Raw genomic sequence first — 19742 nt, 5'->3', positions numbered from 1 at the left:
TATTGCAGGGTCTTCCAAATGTCTCACGACACCTCTTTCTAAATTATATACATCAATTTTATCAGCAATCTAAGCCGGGCTTCATCTAGCTATAAATAGTTATCAAAGGTACCAGGATTGTAATTTAGTACGCCAGACACTCGTTTCGTCTACATAAAACTCATCAGTGACGCCCATATCAAAATGTGTATAAAGCTAAACAAGTACAACGTCGAAGAGCATTGATGATTCAAAATTCCAAAAAGTTGTGCCAAATACGGCTAAGGTAATCTATGGTAGGTATAAGAAAATCCTTTTTTTTTTTCGAAAAAATCAAAGTTTTGTATACAGGAAATTTATAAGAATGACCACATTCTTGAAACCAGGTTCACACCACCATTTTTCTACATGGGAAATGCCTGTACCAAGTCAGGAATGAGACCGTTGATATCCATTCGTTTGATATTTCGTTTTGCCATTTAATTGGGGACTTCGTTTTGAATTTTCCTCGGAGTTCGATAATTTTGTTATCTATTATTTTTTCAAAGTTATTGTGACACTACATTTTCTAGAGGTGGCGTGAATCAGATTTGGATACTAAAACAAATCCAAAGATCTTTTAGAGTAAATACAATTTTGAGAATTTTTCACCTTGCAATAGTATAAAACATTTGACTTTTCTACACCTTGCACAAGTATTCACCCCCCCCCCTTTTCCAAAAAAAAAAAATTCGTAAGATTTGGTCTTGATTTGCCTTGTAAAAAAAGAATGGCCAAAGTAGATACAAGTATCTTGTCTTTGGAAGGGATAAAACCTACTTGGCAAAACATCATTCTGATTCAAATTTTTCTCTGAAACTGACATTATCGATATGCTTTATTGACAACATATTGGTTAAGTTTAGAGGACATGCTTTTCAACAAACACTCGGCATACCCATGGGAACCACCCGTGCCGCTCTTTTTGTCGTCCTATTCCTGTATTCATACAAGGCTGAGTTCTTCGGTAACTTTTAACGGCGAAAGAAAATAAGTGTCCTTTAACTTTTCTTGCCACTATAAAGGTAATGTTTCTCTCTCTCTCTCTCTCTCTCTCTCTCTCTCTCTCTCTCTCTCTCTCTCTCAATAATTCAAAATCTACCGACAAATTTTGAACGCATCTTTCCCAACTTGATACAACAGAGGCAAGTTTAGCCTCCTTATATATTTACTTATATATAGAAATTGACAATCAGAATCGGTTGAAAACAAAACTTTGAGATGATTTCAGTTTCCAAATTGTGAACTTTCCATTTCTATGTAGCAACATTCCATCAGTAATATTAATTCCCCAAACCCAACAAACATTTAGGGTGGTTCTTCACAAAAAAAAGTTTTCGTGACCTAGATAAGAACTTGTATCTACGATAGACGATGAGATTCTGTCAAACTTGCAGTATAGCATGGGGAATAGTACTGTTAAAATTTGATATTTTGCAAAATTGTAAGGATTGACGAAGCTTTAGGTTCTGAAGTCTTATTTGATTGAAAGTATTGATTTAGTATACATAATCACTATTGTGTAGGCAATATACTATTGAAGAAAGAATGGTATTACTAATTTTAGAAGGATGTTTCGTTGAAAATCGAGACAAGCTGGGGACATATATTATACTTTAAAAAAGTTTTTGTATATTGTGAAATTTTTTTGTCATGTTTATGTCAAAACTAAAGGATGAAAAGGGACTCTTTGATGTTCTTAACTCGTTTCGAATGGTGTAGGTTAATTTCCCAGATTTTCGGTGAATTTTCTTTTCTTTTGTTTTGTGATATTTGAGCATCTGTACTACTGCTGTCTCAAGTTCTGGACAGTGACTAATGGAAACACTGTCAACATTGAAAGACAGAATATCACAAAAACAATACGTACAAATCCAAGAAGACGTCACAAATTAAAAGAAATGAACTTGACTTTAGTATAAAAAGAAGGGATAGTACAAATAGAAGATTAGATTAAAAGTTGTAACTGGTTGTGTAAACAAAGTAGAAGAATAATACAATAAGCAAGAAATAAAAAAAAAAAAAACCAAAAAAATAGAACCAGAGAAGACTGTGTTTTAATCAATAACATAATAAAATAATTTACTCTATGACGCTTGAAAATTTGAACCGCTTCCAAAACTGACTTTTATATCGATTGTAAGAAGTGGAATGAATTAAAACAGAAAAAATCTATTGTAAATGTCTATCAGAGGATATTGTAACGAAAATTCATATGTGCCGGTTATGGGGTTTTATTACTTTCTTGTTTTTTTTCCCCATTAGGACATCGCATGTGAAGTAGAACCTGTTTTATTAAAACTGTATGTTGAAATGTCAATCCACCAAACTCAAATAAGTTGTTTATCCTGTAGTCCATCATTTTGATAATATTATATCTAATAACTTTGGTGTATTGTCGTGGTTCTTCACAAAATGTGATGTTTTCCCTACTGAAAACGAGGAGCTAAAAGTACTTTTGTCTTTGTGGCACTGTTACCCCTGTCGAAGTATTTCCAATTATTCCATGTCAAGAACTTTATTGATATAGATCACGCCTCGAAAGAAGAACGACGAGTAGTGTCCGCGCGTTATCAATTTGTAAAAGCTTAAGATTATGTCAGTTTTACTCTATGACTCAGTTTATTTATAAGATTTGAGTTTGGGTCAACTTAAGAAATACCGACATAGCTAGATAATACAATTAATTGTCTAATTACTAACACAATTCTATATTGATAAAATTGTAATTTTTATATTATACATCAAATACCATAATTACAAACCTAATTTTGAACAATATCAAAATATTTTGAAATATATCTGGGACGTCACTTTTACGTGGTGTATTGAATTACAAGAATGGTACATTTGATAACAATTAGCATGTCGAAATGTTCTATCGTAATGTTTATTTGTGTATTTATCTGTCCGTAATGTTCTTGTATTTATTTGTATTGTAGTCCTGTCATGCAATGTTATCATTTTAGTGTTATATTTAATACTGTCATAAAAGCGAGAGGTTTGACTAGACGCAAAACCAGGTTCAACCTACAATATTTTTTTTTTTATTAAAATGTCCGGTACCTAGTCAGGAAAATGGCAGTTGTTATCTTATAGTTCGTTTCTGTGTGTTTTGCATTGTCTTATAGTTGATGTGTTTACCTCAGTTTTAGTTTGTAACCCGGATTTGTTTTCTCTCAATCGATTTATGACTTTCGAACATCGGTATGCTACTGTTGCCTTTATTTAGGGAAACCCCGATGTATCTGGCTGACAATTCTGTTAGCAATAAAACATATCATTTCTATTGAGATCCTTTGATCTCGCTACTCATTTAAAATGTTCCACTTACATTAAAACTTCTACACAGTTCACATGTGAAAGGTGAAAACACCAAAAAAAAACAGAAAATTCCTAATCGAATGGAAATATCAAAAGCCCACACACATCAAACGAAATGATAACACCTGTCATATTCCTAAATTGGTACAGGCATTTTCATATGTAGAAAATGGTGGACTGAACCTAGTTTTATAGCTAGCTAAACCTCTTACGTGTATGACAGTCTCATAAAATGCCATTATGTTGACAGTGATGTGTGAACGTTTGTTATTAAGTTAGTATGAAGAGAACAGGTAATAGTATGTTGAAGCTGTATATTGAAAATGTCACTTTTAATATGTAGGATATTCACTGAACCCTATGCCCTCAACCATGGTCTATTTTCTTTGAAACTTTTTAAAAGTTTACATTGTCACTGTGCTACCCCATGGAATACATAATCATTACCTTAGCTGAATTTGACAAAACCTTTCAAAATGTTGGGTCTTCAATGTTATTCCACTTCGTATTTTATTTGGCCATGTTAAAACATTTTTTTATTCGAGCATCATTAATGAGTCTGGCGTACAATTTTTTTTATAGAAGTATTCATTTAAATTACAACATAAGCATTGTAATTACTGATAGGTGAGCCATATGTCTGTGTGAACCTGACTACTTTGTATTTTCTTTTATATATAATATTCATTTCAGTTAGTCATTAAAGATACTACAGAGTTGAAATGCGTTTTGTATTTAGATACTTTCTTGAAATGCGGGTGCCACATGTGGAGCAGAATCTGCTTACCCTTCCGGAGCACCTAAGATCATCCCTAGTTTTAGATGGGGTTCGTGTTGCTTATTCTTTAGTTTTCTATGTTGTGTCATGTGTGCTATTGTTTGTCTGTTTGTCCTTTCATTTTTGGTCATGGTGTTGTCAGTTTATTTTCGATTTATGTGTTTGACTGTCCCTCTGGTTTCTTTCGTCCCTCTTCTAAAAAGTGGGATCTATGACAAAGGATTTAGTTTTTTCTTTCCTTTCACAGACAACCCAATTCTAATAATAACATTCAATATGAAATAAAATGTGGCATGATTGCCAAACAGACAACTATCCACCAAATGAAGTAATTCAAGCAATTACTAATATATGTAATTGTAAGGCCTTTATCAATTAGCAAAACCCATACGTAATCATGACTAAACTATAAAAGGCTTCGACATAGCAAAATGTAAAACAATTCAAAAGCGAAAACCAATGCCTGATTTATGCACAAAACAATACACAAAAAACAATATAATAAAAACCAACTAACGAACTTCAATGGATTACAATGTTCTGACAGTCAAATACAGGATGTGGCTGGGTTTAACATAATTGTGAGCTCTCAACCATCTCCTTACCTGGGACAAAGATAAAACAGCACAACACAAGAACAAATTTTCAATCTGCCACTGAGGAAAATATGAAATGTTACAATTGCACGAACCTGGGTATTAAATGTACATAAGACTTCAGCAATGTGTTCTACAATATCAATCAAGACCCTTAAAATGTTCCCATTGTAACCATGAGTTGATGAGATCCCCTAGTTTTTACCGAAATGTTTAATTTGCCTAATCGGATACAGATACTTGCTACAACTGACGGAATACTATATTAACTTTTGTTTTGCCTGCAAAAATCCGGAGGCAGCAGTGTTAATCATTTGTATAAAGACTTTTATTTCAAAGGTTAGACATCCGGATGCTTCATACCTTGTATACAGATGCCCCTTATGTTACGAACTTGACATTGACCTCATGTTCATGGACCCGCGACTGCTTAAGTTAATGTGAATTTCTCACTTATTATGAGAGACCGGATACAATTATTTGGCATATGGAATCCTTGCGAGGTCGACATGTCCGTCAGGCAGGGTTCGACTTTATTTCATGTTAAGTGATCAAGGTCATATTTTAAAATGCTATAAGCAATAAATCAATTACATTTAGTGTATGTAATATTTGTTACTGTTGTTTGTAAGGAGACTCCTGTGATTACAACAAAAATAGATGAAGTCTAAGGTTGCCATTTTTATACTATTTGCATTATTGTAATAAGAAAATAGATAACTTTGACTCGAGGTTTTCTGTAGCATCTTTGGTTGATGTATTGGGCTTTTAAATGTTATGGTACAGATATCAAACAGACAGTGCTACACATGTTATCAGAGATTTATTCTTTAAAAACATTATATTCACTGGTCAACAAGATGTAACACAATCAAAGTACGTGACGTCTTTATACTAAGGCTTTGTGATTATTGAAACTTCAAGGACACAAACGTTGCCTTAACAGACGACTATAGTCTGAGAAGGTTGGAACATCTTCTGTTATCATTTACAGAAATGTGTTTCACAATACCAATCAATAGTTTGAATTGTTTTAAGAGTAATTGCGTTAAGGCAAACGGTATTATAAGAGCCTTGAGCTTTATGTATTACATATGTTTATATTGTAAAACTTGTTAAATTAGCAGTAGTAATGTCGTCTTAAATACTACTAATAGACAAATTACTGGATGATATAGAATAGTCGAGTGGTTTCAACTTATATTCTTAGATTTCTAGATCTTTGATGTAATTGACAATGAGAAAATAAACCTTTAACAAAGATTACAAAGTGAACGAAAAATTACAGGTCACCGTACGCCCGTCAAGAAGGAGCAAGCAAATCCATACCATATAGTAGGCTATCAAAGACTAGAGAAAACGAACAGTTTAATTTGAAACTTACCACTGGATAACAAATTCGTAATATTGAACATAAAAATACGAAATGCGGTATAGTTAAACATGTTTTCGAGCGCTTAATCCTTCACGATTCGGAGATATTGCATGCCAAACACAAGAAGTGTAATTACAACGTTCGTTATCTCATTTGATTGAATATAAGAATAAGACTTCTGTATTTAAACTTTATTTTATGTTTATCAAAATTTTAACATTTTTGCATATTTATACGTTTAAGGTGGATGAACTTTCGTTTTTCAGAAGAAAACATACATAATTTCATCCTCATGTACCTACACAAATCAATAAATCGACATTTTCTCTTCTGAAGTATTTGTTTTAGACAAAAAATTTATAAATTTTGTTTTCGAAAATGTCGTTCAAGATTACATTTAGAAACCAAATTCAATTTTGTTTCCAAGTATTAAACGTTGTAAAATTTTTATTTTATATATTCAACTAACTTAACCAGTAACGGGCTAGTTGTTACATTAATCGTATTTTCACTGACTGTCTCGCTTGCCAACAAGTGAAGAAGCTAATGGGTCCATGTATCGTTTTCCTACTAAACCGCTGGCTAATCTGTCGAAAGGCCTTTTACCAACAAGTCCACTAGCTAAACGATCGAAAGGTCTTTTGCCAACTAGGCCACTTGCTAGTCGATCAAATGGACGTTTACCGACTAAACCACTTGCTAAACGGTCGAACGGCCTTTTACCAACTAAACCACTTGCTAATCGATCAAATGGACGTTTTCCAACTAAACCACTTGCTAAACGGTCGAATGGCCTTTTACCAACTAAACCACTTGCTAAACGATCAAATGGTCTTTTACCAACTAAACCACTAGCTAAACGGTCGAACGGCCTTTTACCAACCAAACCACTTGCTAATCTATCGAATGGACGTTTTCCAACTAAGCCACTGGCTAAACGATCGAATGGCCTTTTACCAACTAAACCACTTGCTAGTCGGTCAAATGGACGTTTTCCAACTAAACCACTGGCTAATCTGTCAAATGGCCTTTTCCCTACGAGTCCACTAGCTAATCTATCAAATGGGCGTTTTCCCACAAGCCCACTTGCTAGTCTTTCAAATAAACGTTTATCTAAGTCTCCTGTATCTATGATATCTTCGTCCATAAATTCACTGTCGTCTCCCACATCGTTGTTAGATTCTGTGGAAGCAGTTAGTACTAAACATCTGTAAACAATAAGAAAAAAACACTTATATTATCTAATTCATGTGTCATTGTTACTGAGATAAATATTTGTTAAGATAAAAAAAATATGATCAATTTTTCCGAATTTTCATCGATTAGTTTTACGTCATGAATAACACAACAAGCAGGAACTGGTCATCCTTTGATGGAATGTATATAAAAGTTGGCCTCTAAAAGTGTACATAAAACATTGTTCAAAGTTTCACACATTTTAGAAATATAAAAAATTATTCAGCGCTAAATATTTCTGCATATTACTGACATTTTTTTATTTCATTTGTAATATTACATTTTTTTTTTTGTAAAAGTGTTCATAAAAGGACGTCGTAAAACGTCTATTGGAAACTAATAGTGATACTTCATTACGATCAATTGAGTTTGGTCTAATGTTGTACTGTTATATCACTTGCCAAAGTTAGGGTAAGATTGAGTGGTCACACATATGTGGTTATCGCTGTTTCATGTCTGTCAATTTTTCGTTAATTGTTTGATTATAAATTAGACCGTTATTTTTCTCGTTTAAATGGTTAAACATTTTTTTATGACCGGTCCTTTTATAGCGCTGATTATAAGCATGCAGTTTGTTCATTGTGAACGTACGGTGACCTCTGATTACTTTCATTCACGTCATTTATCTCAGGTTGATTGTTTCATCATTAGCAATCATACCACTTTTACTTATTTTTATCTTATGTGATATAAATCCAGCCGAATTTGTCCTTTATTTATTTTATTTGTTTTATGATATGCAGGAAAATCTTTTATTCGTGCATTATCATCTGTCATATCCACGACTATTCTTAAAAACGAACAAAACAGTTACTTACAAAATAAAAAATGAAATGTAACCCATTTGTATGAAGTCAAACTGTGACATCTGTTTTTCTATACCAGCACTTGTTTTACCTGAAATATAAACCATAACATATACTTTAATTTACCATGCAAAGTTAATGGTTTATCCATTGGTTAAAGTACTAGAGATAAACTGACAAGGTGACCTTTGAAATATGAGAACATAATTAATAAATCAAAGGATAACTTTCAAAGTAAAATTCTGCTGGAAAGGAAGCTACTAGCACAGGCACTTAAAATGAAAAAGTTTTACCATGGCATTGAAAGCTCTATGCACGATATGTTAAAAGATAAGACAGACAGGCCAGTTTAAATGTGGCGTTTAAAAATTTCAGGGACGACCATTTAATAAAAAAAAATGAAAATAAAATTTTGTCAGAAAAAAGTCCTTCTGTACCCATTCCAACTCGGCCATAAATTAGGTCAGAATACAAAATTAATGTAATAGTATAAAAAAAAATTTATTTTTAAATAAAAGAGAAAACTGTGAAATAATAAAAAAAAAAATATTTTAAAATGCAAACTTCATGAAAAAAGAAAAATGAAAGTGAAAAGCTCAGGTGTAACAAATTAAAAGTATAAAAATAAAAAATGTAAGGATATGAATATATATATAAAGAATTAATATCAAATAAACACTTTTTGGGTGGAACACTGTATTAAAAAATTAAAAAAAAAGGTAAGACGCAAAGCTGATGGGTAATGGAAAGTCAAATACAAAGCTCAGGCAGGGAAAAGAGGGAAGTAAACAAGTTCTAAGTTAAAGTAAAAAACAAGTAGACATACAAATGTAAGGTATTAAGGCGAAGGTAGTTTACCGATGTTAAAATATCGTTAATCGATTATAAAGACTAAAATTAAGAACAACAGAAAGTAAAAAATACAAATTTGAGGTATAATGGTCAATTAAAACTTCAGAGGAAAAATAGATATATCTAAGTTATAGCTTTGGTTCAATGAAACATATATATGAAGCTAAGATATAAAAATAATACAGCAACATAGCTATAGCTTTAGTAAAATGAAAGATATATGAATCTTAGGTATAAAATAACTGAATATAAGATGTAAACAAAATGGCTACAACAATCTAGATGTTCAGAGTTGTAGGAAAGGTGCTTACATCTTTTCAGAGACTAGACAGTCGACTTCAATTTATACTTTAAATTTTAAATTAATCGAAGAAATTGAAAATTGCCTGAACCCTGGGAACTTTAACTTGAACTATATTTACTTGTAATCATCATATTCTTAGGGCACTTATCTTTCCGAGAATAAAATAACAAGACGATATCAAACAAAGAATGGCGACGAAATTCAACAAATTATTGAGATTAAATCTAGTCTTAATTCATTTTATTATTTATAGTTCAAATTTAATCTAACAAAAGTGTTGTTTTAATCAAGATTGTTACATTTGAAACTAGTTAATCTTTTTCAATCCTAGAATGCCATCAGTTGTACACCATCAATGGAATGGTGAAACGGTAATTCATATATTTTGATATTAAGCAAGTCCGTTGAGTATTAAATACACATTCACACTAGTAAGAACATAAATAAGTTATTCACACTTCATTCTGTTCATAAAAGTATACTATAACTATGATGATCACTTGTTGATAGGAAGCCGTTAACACTTTTCCGTAAAGGAAAAGGGAAATCTGATCAACTATAAATATACCTGCAGAAAATAGTCATATTTTTAAAAATCCCTTTCCAAAATTTATCAATTGTTTGATTTAGGGATATAATAAAGTAAGTTAGATCACATCAGTGCTTTAGTGCAGCAAAAAGTAAAATCACAAAAAAAGACTGAACTCCGAGGACAAATCAAAAACGGAAAGTCTCTAATCTAATGGCAAAATCAAAAGCTCAAAACCGTTTGATGGATAACACCTATCATATTATTGACTTTGTACAGGCATTTTCTTATGTAGAAAATAGTAAATTAAAATCTGGTTTTAAAGCTTGCTAAACATCTTCCTTGTATGACAGTCGCATTAAATTCTATTATATTGACCTTTTTGAATGTCAATGTGACGTCGTAAGCGTCTCAAATTGATGTATTTTATGAAAATGTAACGTTAACTTATACTCACGCTTTAATGACGTAATTTTATTAATATGAATTCAGCTATCACAAACATATTACTAAGTATAAGAAGGCAATTTGAGAGTATACACTCGCCCCCTTTTTGCAACAAATTGCAGGCTATATTAAAATTTAAGGCCCAAACTATAAAAATATAATTTCATATTTAATTCAAGCTATTAAACAGTTAACACTGCTCTCTTTATTAATATAACAGTATTCATTTGACTCCTGGTGACGACCATGAAATTTCGAACAATTACTTCATTTCTATTCAATTGACCATGGCTACACACGTTATAGAAAAAAAAATAACTTTATTGAATATCGGACGTCTTTATAAGAAACTTTGCAACCTAAGGACGACAGTTCTATTATTAGTAGGAAGCGATGAAAACCAGAGAACTTGAATAAAATATAGCTTAGTTAAGGGTGTCAATCAAGCAATTCCGGTCACAGATAATCTGCTTGAGATATCAGACGATTTTCTGTTGTTTTCTGTAGTCTTTATAGTTAAAACTCGTTGGGTATGTAGAAACATCCAAGATTTCTTAATTTGTTTTAATTTCCATATTACATTTGCATGAACTATTCTAATATACCACAAACCTCAAGGTGTGTCTGTCCTTACGTAAACTTGTTTTTAATTGTTAACATATGTAATATTATCTGCGCCTTTAGCGTCTACCGTGATTAACGCTTTCAAATTGACTTTGCACTTTGAATATAAAAAAAATAAAAAATGGGAGCCACGAACGTTATGATATGCTTTAAAAATCATTACTCAATTTCTGTTATCGTTCTCCTTTTCACACACATATACACACATTTTATGTGTTCTTTGTTTATTATTTTTATGTTTCATGGTAAAATGGTGAAAGATCGTCCAATAGACAAGATCCTGGTCCACGTATATTTTTAGATGTCCTTCGAAGCATACTTAATATATATCGAATTACATGGTCAAGTTTATCATCTGACTTATAAAATGACAAGTCCATCTATTGATCACTTGATTAACGATTATCTAATTACAAGATTCTGACTCAACGAATGGATCACAGTTACAAATGTATATAGAGAAATGTTCATACTTGGTCCGTAAGAACTATAATCTGATGTTAAAATCAATGTTATGTGACATTCTACAACAATTACATTACAAATAAAATGGTATTTGATTGAAAGAGACAGATTATAAAGTTTTGTCTGCAACATAAAATCAGCAGACACCTGATAAATTGTTATTTAATGTACACTAACTCGAAGAATTTACTGATTTTTTTATTTAAATTTGAAATTATATGTTTATGTAACAGGACAATCTTTATCTAATATTTGATAAATACAAAAACAAAATTTTTGAAGTTATATGTGACTTTCTATTTATTTCTTTCATATACTTCAGTGTAGAACTGAAAGCTTTACAGATATGGACAGAAAATACCAAAGAGGAATCACAAGAACCTACAACACGATGTTCAAAAAGGAAAACGACAAACACGATTGCCTCTGTCAAATCTATCAAGTCAATAATCAAAATTGAAAAATGTGTTCCTGGAAAATGGATGGAAAACCTGTAAACCCAATAAATTGAAATTGTATTGTTAAATGTAGCGAAATTGTATTTGATTGTTTGTCATTATTGTTTCAGTATTTTAGAGTATGACTATTGCATGTAAATGTGTTTGTTTCCTGGATTTGATACATATTCCAAACTCATGTGGTACCTGCAAACTAAATTGAAGAACATTCAAAATAAAAAGTAAGTTCAAGTTTCGGTTCTCTTTCCGAAAGAAGAGTGTACTTAGATTACAAAAAGTCTAGGCGGAAGATGCCAAAGGGATAAACAAACTCAAAAACACACTGTCTGACAATGAAACAGATAAAATAACACACAACATTTAAAAACAAAGACTAAGCCAGACGAATCCCATCAAAAACTTTGGATGAGATCAGGTACATTAGTTGAATATATGTCATTCATTTGATATTATTCCTATAAGTTATGGTTGCAATTGTATGAGGATTTTTCATCATGCTGCCACGTTTTTAATGAAAAGATTTCAAGAAATGCAACCATATGGATAATCTAAAACACCTTAAACAGTTATATAATACATTTATTATAGAAATAATTAGATGTGATATGATTGTCAATGAGCCAACTGTCCACACAGAATGGATTTCTATAAACTATAGAAGATCTCTCAAGCTTTGATACGATAATTACGATTACTATCATACTTTATGTGTTTATATCTGGACAAAAAGTCAATATGTGTGACATTGTCAATTATGTCATCTTGATGACATTGGTTATTGACTCCGTTAACCGGTATAACAAAGGGCAACATATATTAGAAGATGTTTTATTAAATTAACTTTGTAATTTTTTTAAATTTCCTTCTATTAAACGTACTTTAATTTTCTACTTTTAATTTTAAAAAGAAATGTCAATTTATAAAGAAAGAACGAAGTTTTACAAACCAATATTTATAGATTTGCTCCCTTACTACTATTAAGGCTTGTGGCTGAACCTCTCAACGACCTACTGTTATAAAACATCACTATAGTTAGATATTTCTAAAATTGTCTACAGATTTTAAAAATTCATATTCTTTCTAAATAATCCTGATTTTTCCTAAATAAACCACAAATAATTCTTATACAAAATCTATTATTGGAAGTGATAAGTGTTTCACATGTAAATTTGACTTTGTGATCTTCGAATCGAACCTTTAGACAAACAAGACAAATCATCCTAACCATACTTTCCTATCGCTAATGTTTTTGTTCTGTCTGCTTCTTCTTATGGAGGAAAATATTGGTCGCATGTTTGCTAATCACAAGCAGTCGGAAAGCTGACCCCGGTTTGACCCCATTTCTTAAAGCAACAATGGACGTCATGTGATTATCATATATGGGCATTTTTTTTACCAAAAAAAGTGAAGCCCGCTTTTTGGAATTTGTAGTTTTTTGCATGAATTACAACTAATTTCCTTTTAAGTGAGTATTCTTGAGTATATAAGAAATATATTACTCAACTCAATGATGGATTAAACTCTTTTTTTTTATCTCTAAATGTGTCTTCAAAGTCAAGGTGTTGACGAAAAAAATTGGTCACAGAAAATTAAAATCGTAATTTTCTTTCTTAACTTCTCGGGAAGCTATGCTGAATTTAAATTATGTTATGTAACATAACTTGGACTATAATATGTCAAATTTGTGCCACTTGATATGCTAAGATACGCAAATGTTCAACTTCAATGTGTCGATATTTCTGACGAAGCGGGGCCGACGGTAATTCACGAGTTACGTCCCTTTGTTTGACACTATCATCAACAAACTATTGTTATACCAAGCACAATTTGCTGTTATTTACATGTGGATATTATAAAAATAATTTTATTAAATATATTTTGATACTGTAAACATGTGCAAAAATATTAGAGAAACACATTTTATCACTTTTCAGAACTCAGTCCCAGTGAAATAGGCCCTATGTGTCCCTATGTGCCATAATAGGGATAATACTATGATTTAATATTAATTAAATATTCCAAGAGATAATTTAATATTTATGTTTTTGTAAGTATTTTTATTGCTGTTACCAAATTATTTTAACACAGAAATAAATGTCTACTCATTTAATACAAGGGGTAGCCAAAATATTCATGAATAATGGATCAAGACAGGATTAAAATGATAAAAAAACAGGATTTCCTTTTCATTACTGATAGCTGGTCCTCCCTTTTTCATTTAAATGAAAAGAGATCATAATGAAAGTATTCTGAATGTAAAATCTTCATTATTTTAAATAAAAGGAAATTAGTTTGCAATCCTTGTATGAACAAACTAATAATAAATGTTGTTTCATTGATTTCATGCATGCAAGTTATAATAGTTCTAATGAATGGACTCAAATTATATATATATATAAAAAAAACATACTAAACCAATAAATAAATGGTGTTAATCATCAGAGACATATAATACATTATGTATTATATGTCTCTGTAATCATGTACTTGAAAATAAATAAGAACAAAAAAGACTCAGTAATATTTTTCTTCTTCTATTTGAAAAAAATAATAACAGCATTAAAAAAAACTATGCATTTTTATATTTATATAAAAGTATTTCAGAGCAGTTTCTGGGGGGTAAGTCAACAATTATGTTATCAATTTTTTGGCGACAAGTCGACAACAATTCTTCTCTTTCAACTTTGGCATTTCATTTAATGGCAGCTGAGGGTGAAACAAACATTTTTTTCTCAGGGTCAAAAACAAATTATTTTTTTATCCAAAAATTGGAACTTCCCCCCCCCCCCCCAAAAAAAAAAAACCAATACCCCCCTTTCCCCTCACACACACAAAAACACACACAGACACACACCAGAAAATCAAATGGTTGTTGGCTGCCTAAGTTCAAATTTAGGACAAATTCAATACTTTTTTCATTTCTACTTTTGAAGGATTCCTTTATCACAAAAAAAATATATTATTATAATCAATGAATTAGTTTTGTGTCAGTCATCTAAAGCAGTTAAGGTTGTGCATAGACAGTATAAGATTTCCTTACCTTGTTTTTAGTTAAAAGTCAAACATTTCACCGACTTAAAGAGAATTTTTAATCCAGTGAAATATTCACAGCTGAACTCGCCATTGTTTTTTTTCAAACAAACACACTAAATGTGTGTACATTGTGTTCAGATGCCAGTTGACATCGATGTGTAAGACCAAAAAACTACAATGTCAAAAAATGTCTTTCGTTAGGAATTTAGTTCCAATGGGGATTCCTAAAGGGTGATAGACCATTAGACTTGGTTTTTTCAACTTTGAGATACGTATTAGTTATCTTTTATATAGTATATATAATCTTTGTTTATCTATGAAAAAAGAAGAAACATCAGTAACACTATTAACAGACAATTTTGCATAATTTATAAACGTCGATCAACGGCATTACGTAATTGTTAAAAGACGGCCAATTAAACATGTTTAAGTATTATTTTCTTTAGTAAGAAGAACCGTGAACAACCATGCTTTAGAAAATCAAAGGAAATCTATTTCTGACCTTAATGGCAATTTAAAAACAGACAAAAGAAAAAAAAATCCAAATTGGCGCCAAATTATTTTTTCCGCGAAAGTAACGCAATTTCAAAATGGCGTGTTTTAATATCAGTCCCATTGTTGTCTTAAGAAAGTAGCAACAACGGTCGTTTCTAAGGGCTTGCTTTCCGACTGCAAGTTGAACGTTTAATCACAAACAATTTTATGCAGGGATACATATTTCAAATATTAAATTAAGACCGAATGATGATCTCTCATTCACATTATCCATCTTTGATCCCTCTGTCAGGTATTCTTCTGATTGATATAAACAACGTGTCTGTTATTCATATTAATTTGCATTCAAACCTTTCTTCGTATTCCAAAGGAAATGTTGACTGTAAATTGCTTGATAGACAGTAATAGAAACATTTGATAGAAGACATGATACTACTGTTAAAATTCAATTTATTCCATATCCGTTGCTTTGAATCTTGATTTATATAAATGAAATCATCATTGTTTAACGAAAACAAAATCAGTTTATTTACATAAAGTAGTTAACTAAATTACTCATATAAATTTCTTCAATCATGACTAGTTTGTACTGACATACCCGGTGCGATTTTAGAGGTTTCAATTGTAATCTTCCTAGAAAAGGGGTGTAATTTTCGTACACTTCTTCAAGATTTAAAAAAAAAGACCAAAGAAATCTGATTTTAACAACTTCTGGGTCTGCGAATGAATATGAAAGCCTTAATTACAACTCTTTCATATGTGTTACTCACATGTTCAGCAACAAAAGTCAAAGTTGCAGATAAAAAGCAGGATATGACAATGTACTGAGAACCATAACATCGATGGTGGATAAAATAGGCGCACGACAGAATAATGGTAAAAGATCCAGCGACCATTAGTGGATTACCAGAAGCTTTTTTGGATAGATAACGTGATGTTTGAGATTGAGGTAGGTTGTAAAGACGTTGCAAAACATGCAGACATAATGGCGATTCCATATGATTATATGAGGAGTAATAGGATTAGAGAAGTAGAAGGTTGTTTTAGAAGTGTAATCACAGGAATTTTCTAGAGGAAACGAAATCAAAGATAAAAATAGAACCGACTTATTGTTAGCGACAAGTGCTTAGGAGCATTGCGAGTAATTAATGCACTTACAATAACAGAGAGAATTAAGAAACAGTAGTTACAAAGGCAGGTAAGAAAAATGCCCCAAAACATGTTAGCAGTTACACCAACTGAGACATCGGGAGTCATGTAAGCTAACTATCGCCAGGTTTAGCTTGATCACCAGAGTAGGTCTACCTTTGGGTGTTGTTATAAACAACTCAAAGAAGGAGGACTCTTCTGGATTTGAAACTTCGTCAGTATTAAATTAGTGTTAAAAGTAACAAACAAACAAATGTGGTAACTAAACATAGACTTAATTACCGGTATATTAAATAGTTCATGAACTTGGAATACATTTTTTTTTAATTTTGAATAAGTTTCCATGAATGTTATATCATATTAAAGTAATCCAAATTAAAGAAACAACCAGAGTTCACAACAGGATAATATATGGCTGAATGATATTTGAGAGCTCTTGTTGAATTAATCAAATAACTTTACACTTAAGTGATTAAGATGTAATGAATAAGACTTATCACCAATATCGTATTTAAAATGAGGAACATGACGACTACCACGTGTTACACACGATCGGTTTACCCTTCCAAAGCCACCAAAATTAATCAGTTTTTGGTTGGATTTTTGTTTAAAATCACTAATTATTAATGTTGCAGAGATTTTGGGATAATTGTTTGTAGTTTCGTCTTTTTTCGTTATTTTGCAATGCCGTTTTTCGTTTTCTTTGGCTGATGAGTAATTAGAATGTGCACTTAATTACTTCCACCTGTTTAAACATATTCAGTATCAACTTCAGTAGTAATACACGACGGTCTTGAAGTATAGATTCTGGGTACTGACGTTGTTTATCATCTAAATAACGTGTTATAGTATTCTTTTATTTGTCTTAATGAACATACTTTTACTGTTCATATAAAAAAGAAGACTGTCCACAAGAGCCCAAAATGACACAGACATTAACAACTATAGGTTATCGTACGGCCTTCAACAATGAACAAAGCCCATACCGCATAGTCACCTATAAAAGGCCCCGATATGACAATGTAAAACAATTCAAAACGCCTTATTTACATAAAAAATGAACGAAAAAACGTAACACATAAACAAACGACAACCACTGAATTACAGGCTCCTGACTCGGGAAAGGCACATACATAAATGATGTGGTGGGGTTAAACCTGTTAGCGGGATCCCAACCCTCCCCCTAACCTGGGACAGTGGTATAACAATACAACATCAGAACGAACTATAAAAATCAGTTGAAAAAGGCTTCCGGGTACTTGTACATCCCGACAACAAAAAGACACAATGAACAGATCTGAGAGTACTCGCAGTTATCTGACAGCTTGTTCAAAGCCACTAACAACAAATAAAAAAAATCATGCATCTGAGACTAAACTATCAATCCGTACACATCCAATATCCAATATATTTAGTGTAAAGACGTCATAAACGGTCAGAAAAAAAACATGACCTTGTGGTAAGCCAAGCTACAGGTATCGACAGATTGTAGATACATGAATGTGTATACGTATATAACATACTAGTAAAATTTAGTTTCCTTTTAATTTACTAATAATAAAATCAATATTTATACCAATAAAAACAATATTCAATGATCTTATTACAGTGTTGAATGGTAACCTTTTAGCATAAGTTTATTTAAAGGAACGATAAGTTTACAAGGATCATTTCTAAATTTCCGGGCACGGTTAACAACATTTCCGTAAACATGAGGATGTGCTATCCCGTTTGAAATAAGTTTTCTACAGGTACAACCCAACTTTAAAAGCAAATCTGTATATCTATGGAAAAATTTAGTAAAGGTTTTAAGTAATTTATAGTAACGATATCCCTGGTTTAATAATTTACCAGTAATACAAAGATTGCGTTCGTTAAAATCAAAAACGTCACAACAGACACGGGCATAGCGAACGAGCTGTGAAATATAAACACCATAAGATGGTGCCAAAGGAACATCACCATCTAAAAATGGAAAATTAACAATAGGGAACGAAAAATCGTCCCTTTTGTAGTAAATTTTAGTGTGGAGTTTCCCGTTTAAAACCGAAATATCTAAATCCAGGAAAGGACAGTTATTACCGTATCAGTTTGTTTTTTTGTGATATCCATTTGACGTGACTCTGCACTTTTACATCCCATCATTGTGTTATTGTTCAATGAAAATGTTTGTATCCTTGGCTTTCATATTCGCTAAAGTGCTTTGTCTGTATGCCTTTTTGTATTTCTTTGATACATGTGACGTTGTAGTGTAATTACACACCCTATCATAGTGTTATTGTTCTAAGGTAATTTTTGTATTCTTGTCTTTCATTTTTGATAATTAGCTTTGTTTATATGTCTTTTTGTATTTCTTTGAAACATGTTTGTTTGTTTTTATAGTGATTGAGCTTATACCTCACTGTTGACTGTTGTACTGTAATTTAGTTTTGGATGTCTTTAAATTTTCGAAATTGATGGTTTCAGTCGCGTTACTGTATGTCATAGATTTTCTATATACCGTTGTATAAGCTGTACATAAACTAAATAATTGTAAAATTTAGGCGATTTCTGTAATTTAGTTCTTTTTTTATTTCGATATTACCGCTTTTTCTCCTATTAGTTCAACAGAAAAAAAGGACATTAACAAAAATGTATGCTTCTTTCGAAGGCAGATTGTGAGCGTAAATGAACGGTGACCCCATTTTTTTATTTCATTTTTCTATTTAGTATAAGATAAAGTTCATTTATAGAAAAATAGAGCGAAATCCTATATTAAATAAAAAATTTGATTTAGACTCGCGAGCCCCCTTAATGATACTATCTTTTTCTGTACTCGATAGTGTGCAAAGGAAATTGTATGCCATGTACAAGGGAATTGCATCTGAGTTCATTCCAATGATTTAACTGCTTTCTTATTTGAATAAAATGCCTTCCTACATTTTGCTATTCGAGTTCATGTAAATGTTTATCAAATGGTAACTCGCATGTTGTCCTTTGCGGTCCTTATAATGGTTAAGTCAGAGGTTTTCCTAAATTTCTTCTTTTTGAGTTTTCGGTAAAGGTAAGTTCTTATTATCAGTTCATCATGAGGCTTTTTATAATTTATGCATTTTGAGCTAGCGTAGGAGCGGGTTTCCCACCTTTTGATCTATGCGTTGCTTGTGAATGTTATCACAAAAATGGACATCGAACGTTGCAAATCTAGTACGTACTGTTTTATTGATGCTGACCGTTAAGGGCATTCACCGAGGACATAACGCTTTAAGCTAAT

General features: G+C 31.7%; 1 protein-coding gene across 1 annotated transcript in view; it reads right to left on the bottom strand.

Annotated features, from left to right (window-relative positions):
* Positions 1–5523: 5523 nt before the first annotated feature.
* The window catches only part of LOC143067418 (uncharacterized), a 30900-nt gene continuing 16681 nt past the window's right edge, over positions 5524–19742 (bottom strand). The window contains exons 2-3 of the mRNA XM_076240674.1: positions 8146–8224; positions 5524–7299 (exon numbers count right to left, since the gene is read on the bottom strand). Coding sequence (XP_076096789.1) covers positions 6600–7299; positions 8146–8195 — 750 coding nt within the window. The 5' untranslated portion in view covers positions 8196–8224 and the 3' untranslated portion in view covers positions 5524–6599. The remainder of the gene's footprint in view (positions 7300–8145; positions 8225–19742) is intronic.

The sequence above is a fragment of the Mytilus galloprovincialis genome, chromosome 3 (genome assembly GCF_965363235.1).
Source record: "Mytilus galloprovincialis chromosome 3, xbMytGall1.hap1.1, whole genome shotgun sequence".
Classification (NCBI taxonomy): Eukaryota; Metazoa; Mollusca; class Bivalvia; order Mytilida; family Mytilidae; genus Mytilus; species Mytilus galloprovincialis.
The sequence above is the reverse complement of the archived record's forward strand: the minus strand, read 5'-3'. Positions and strand labels throughout refer to the sequence as shown.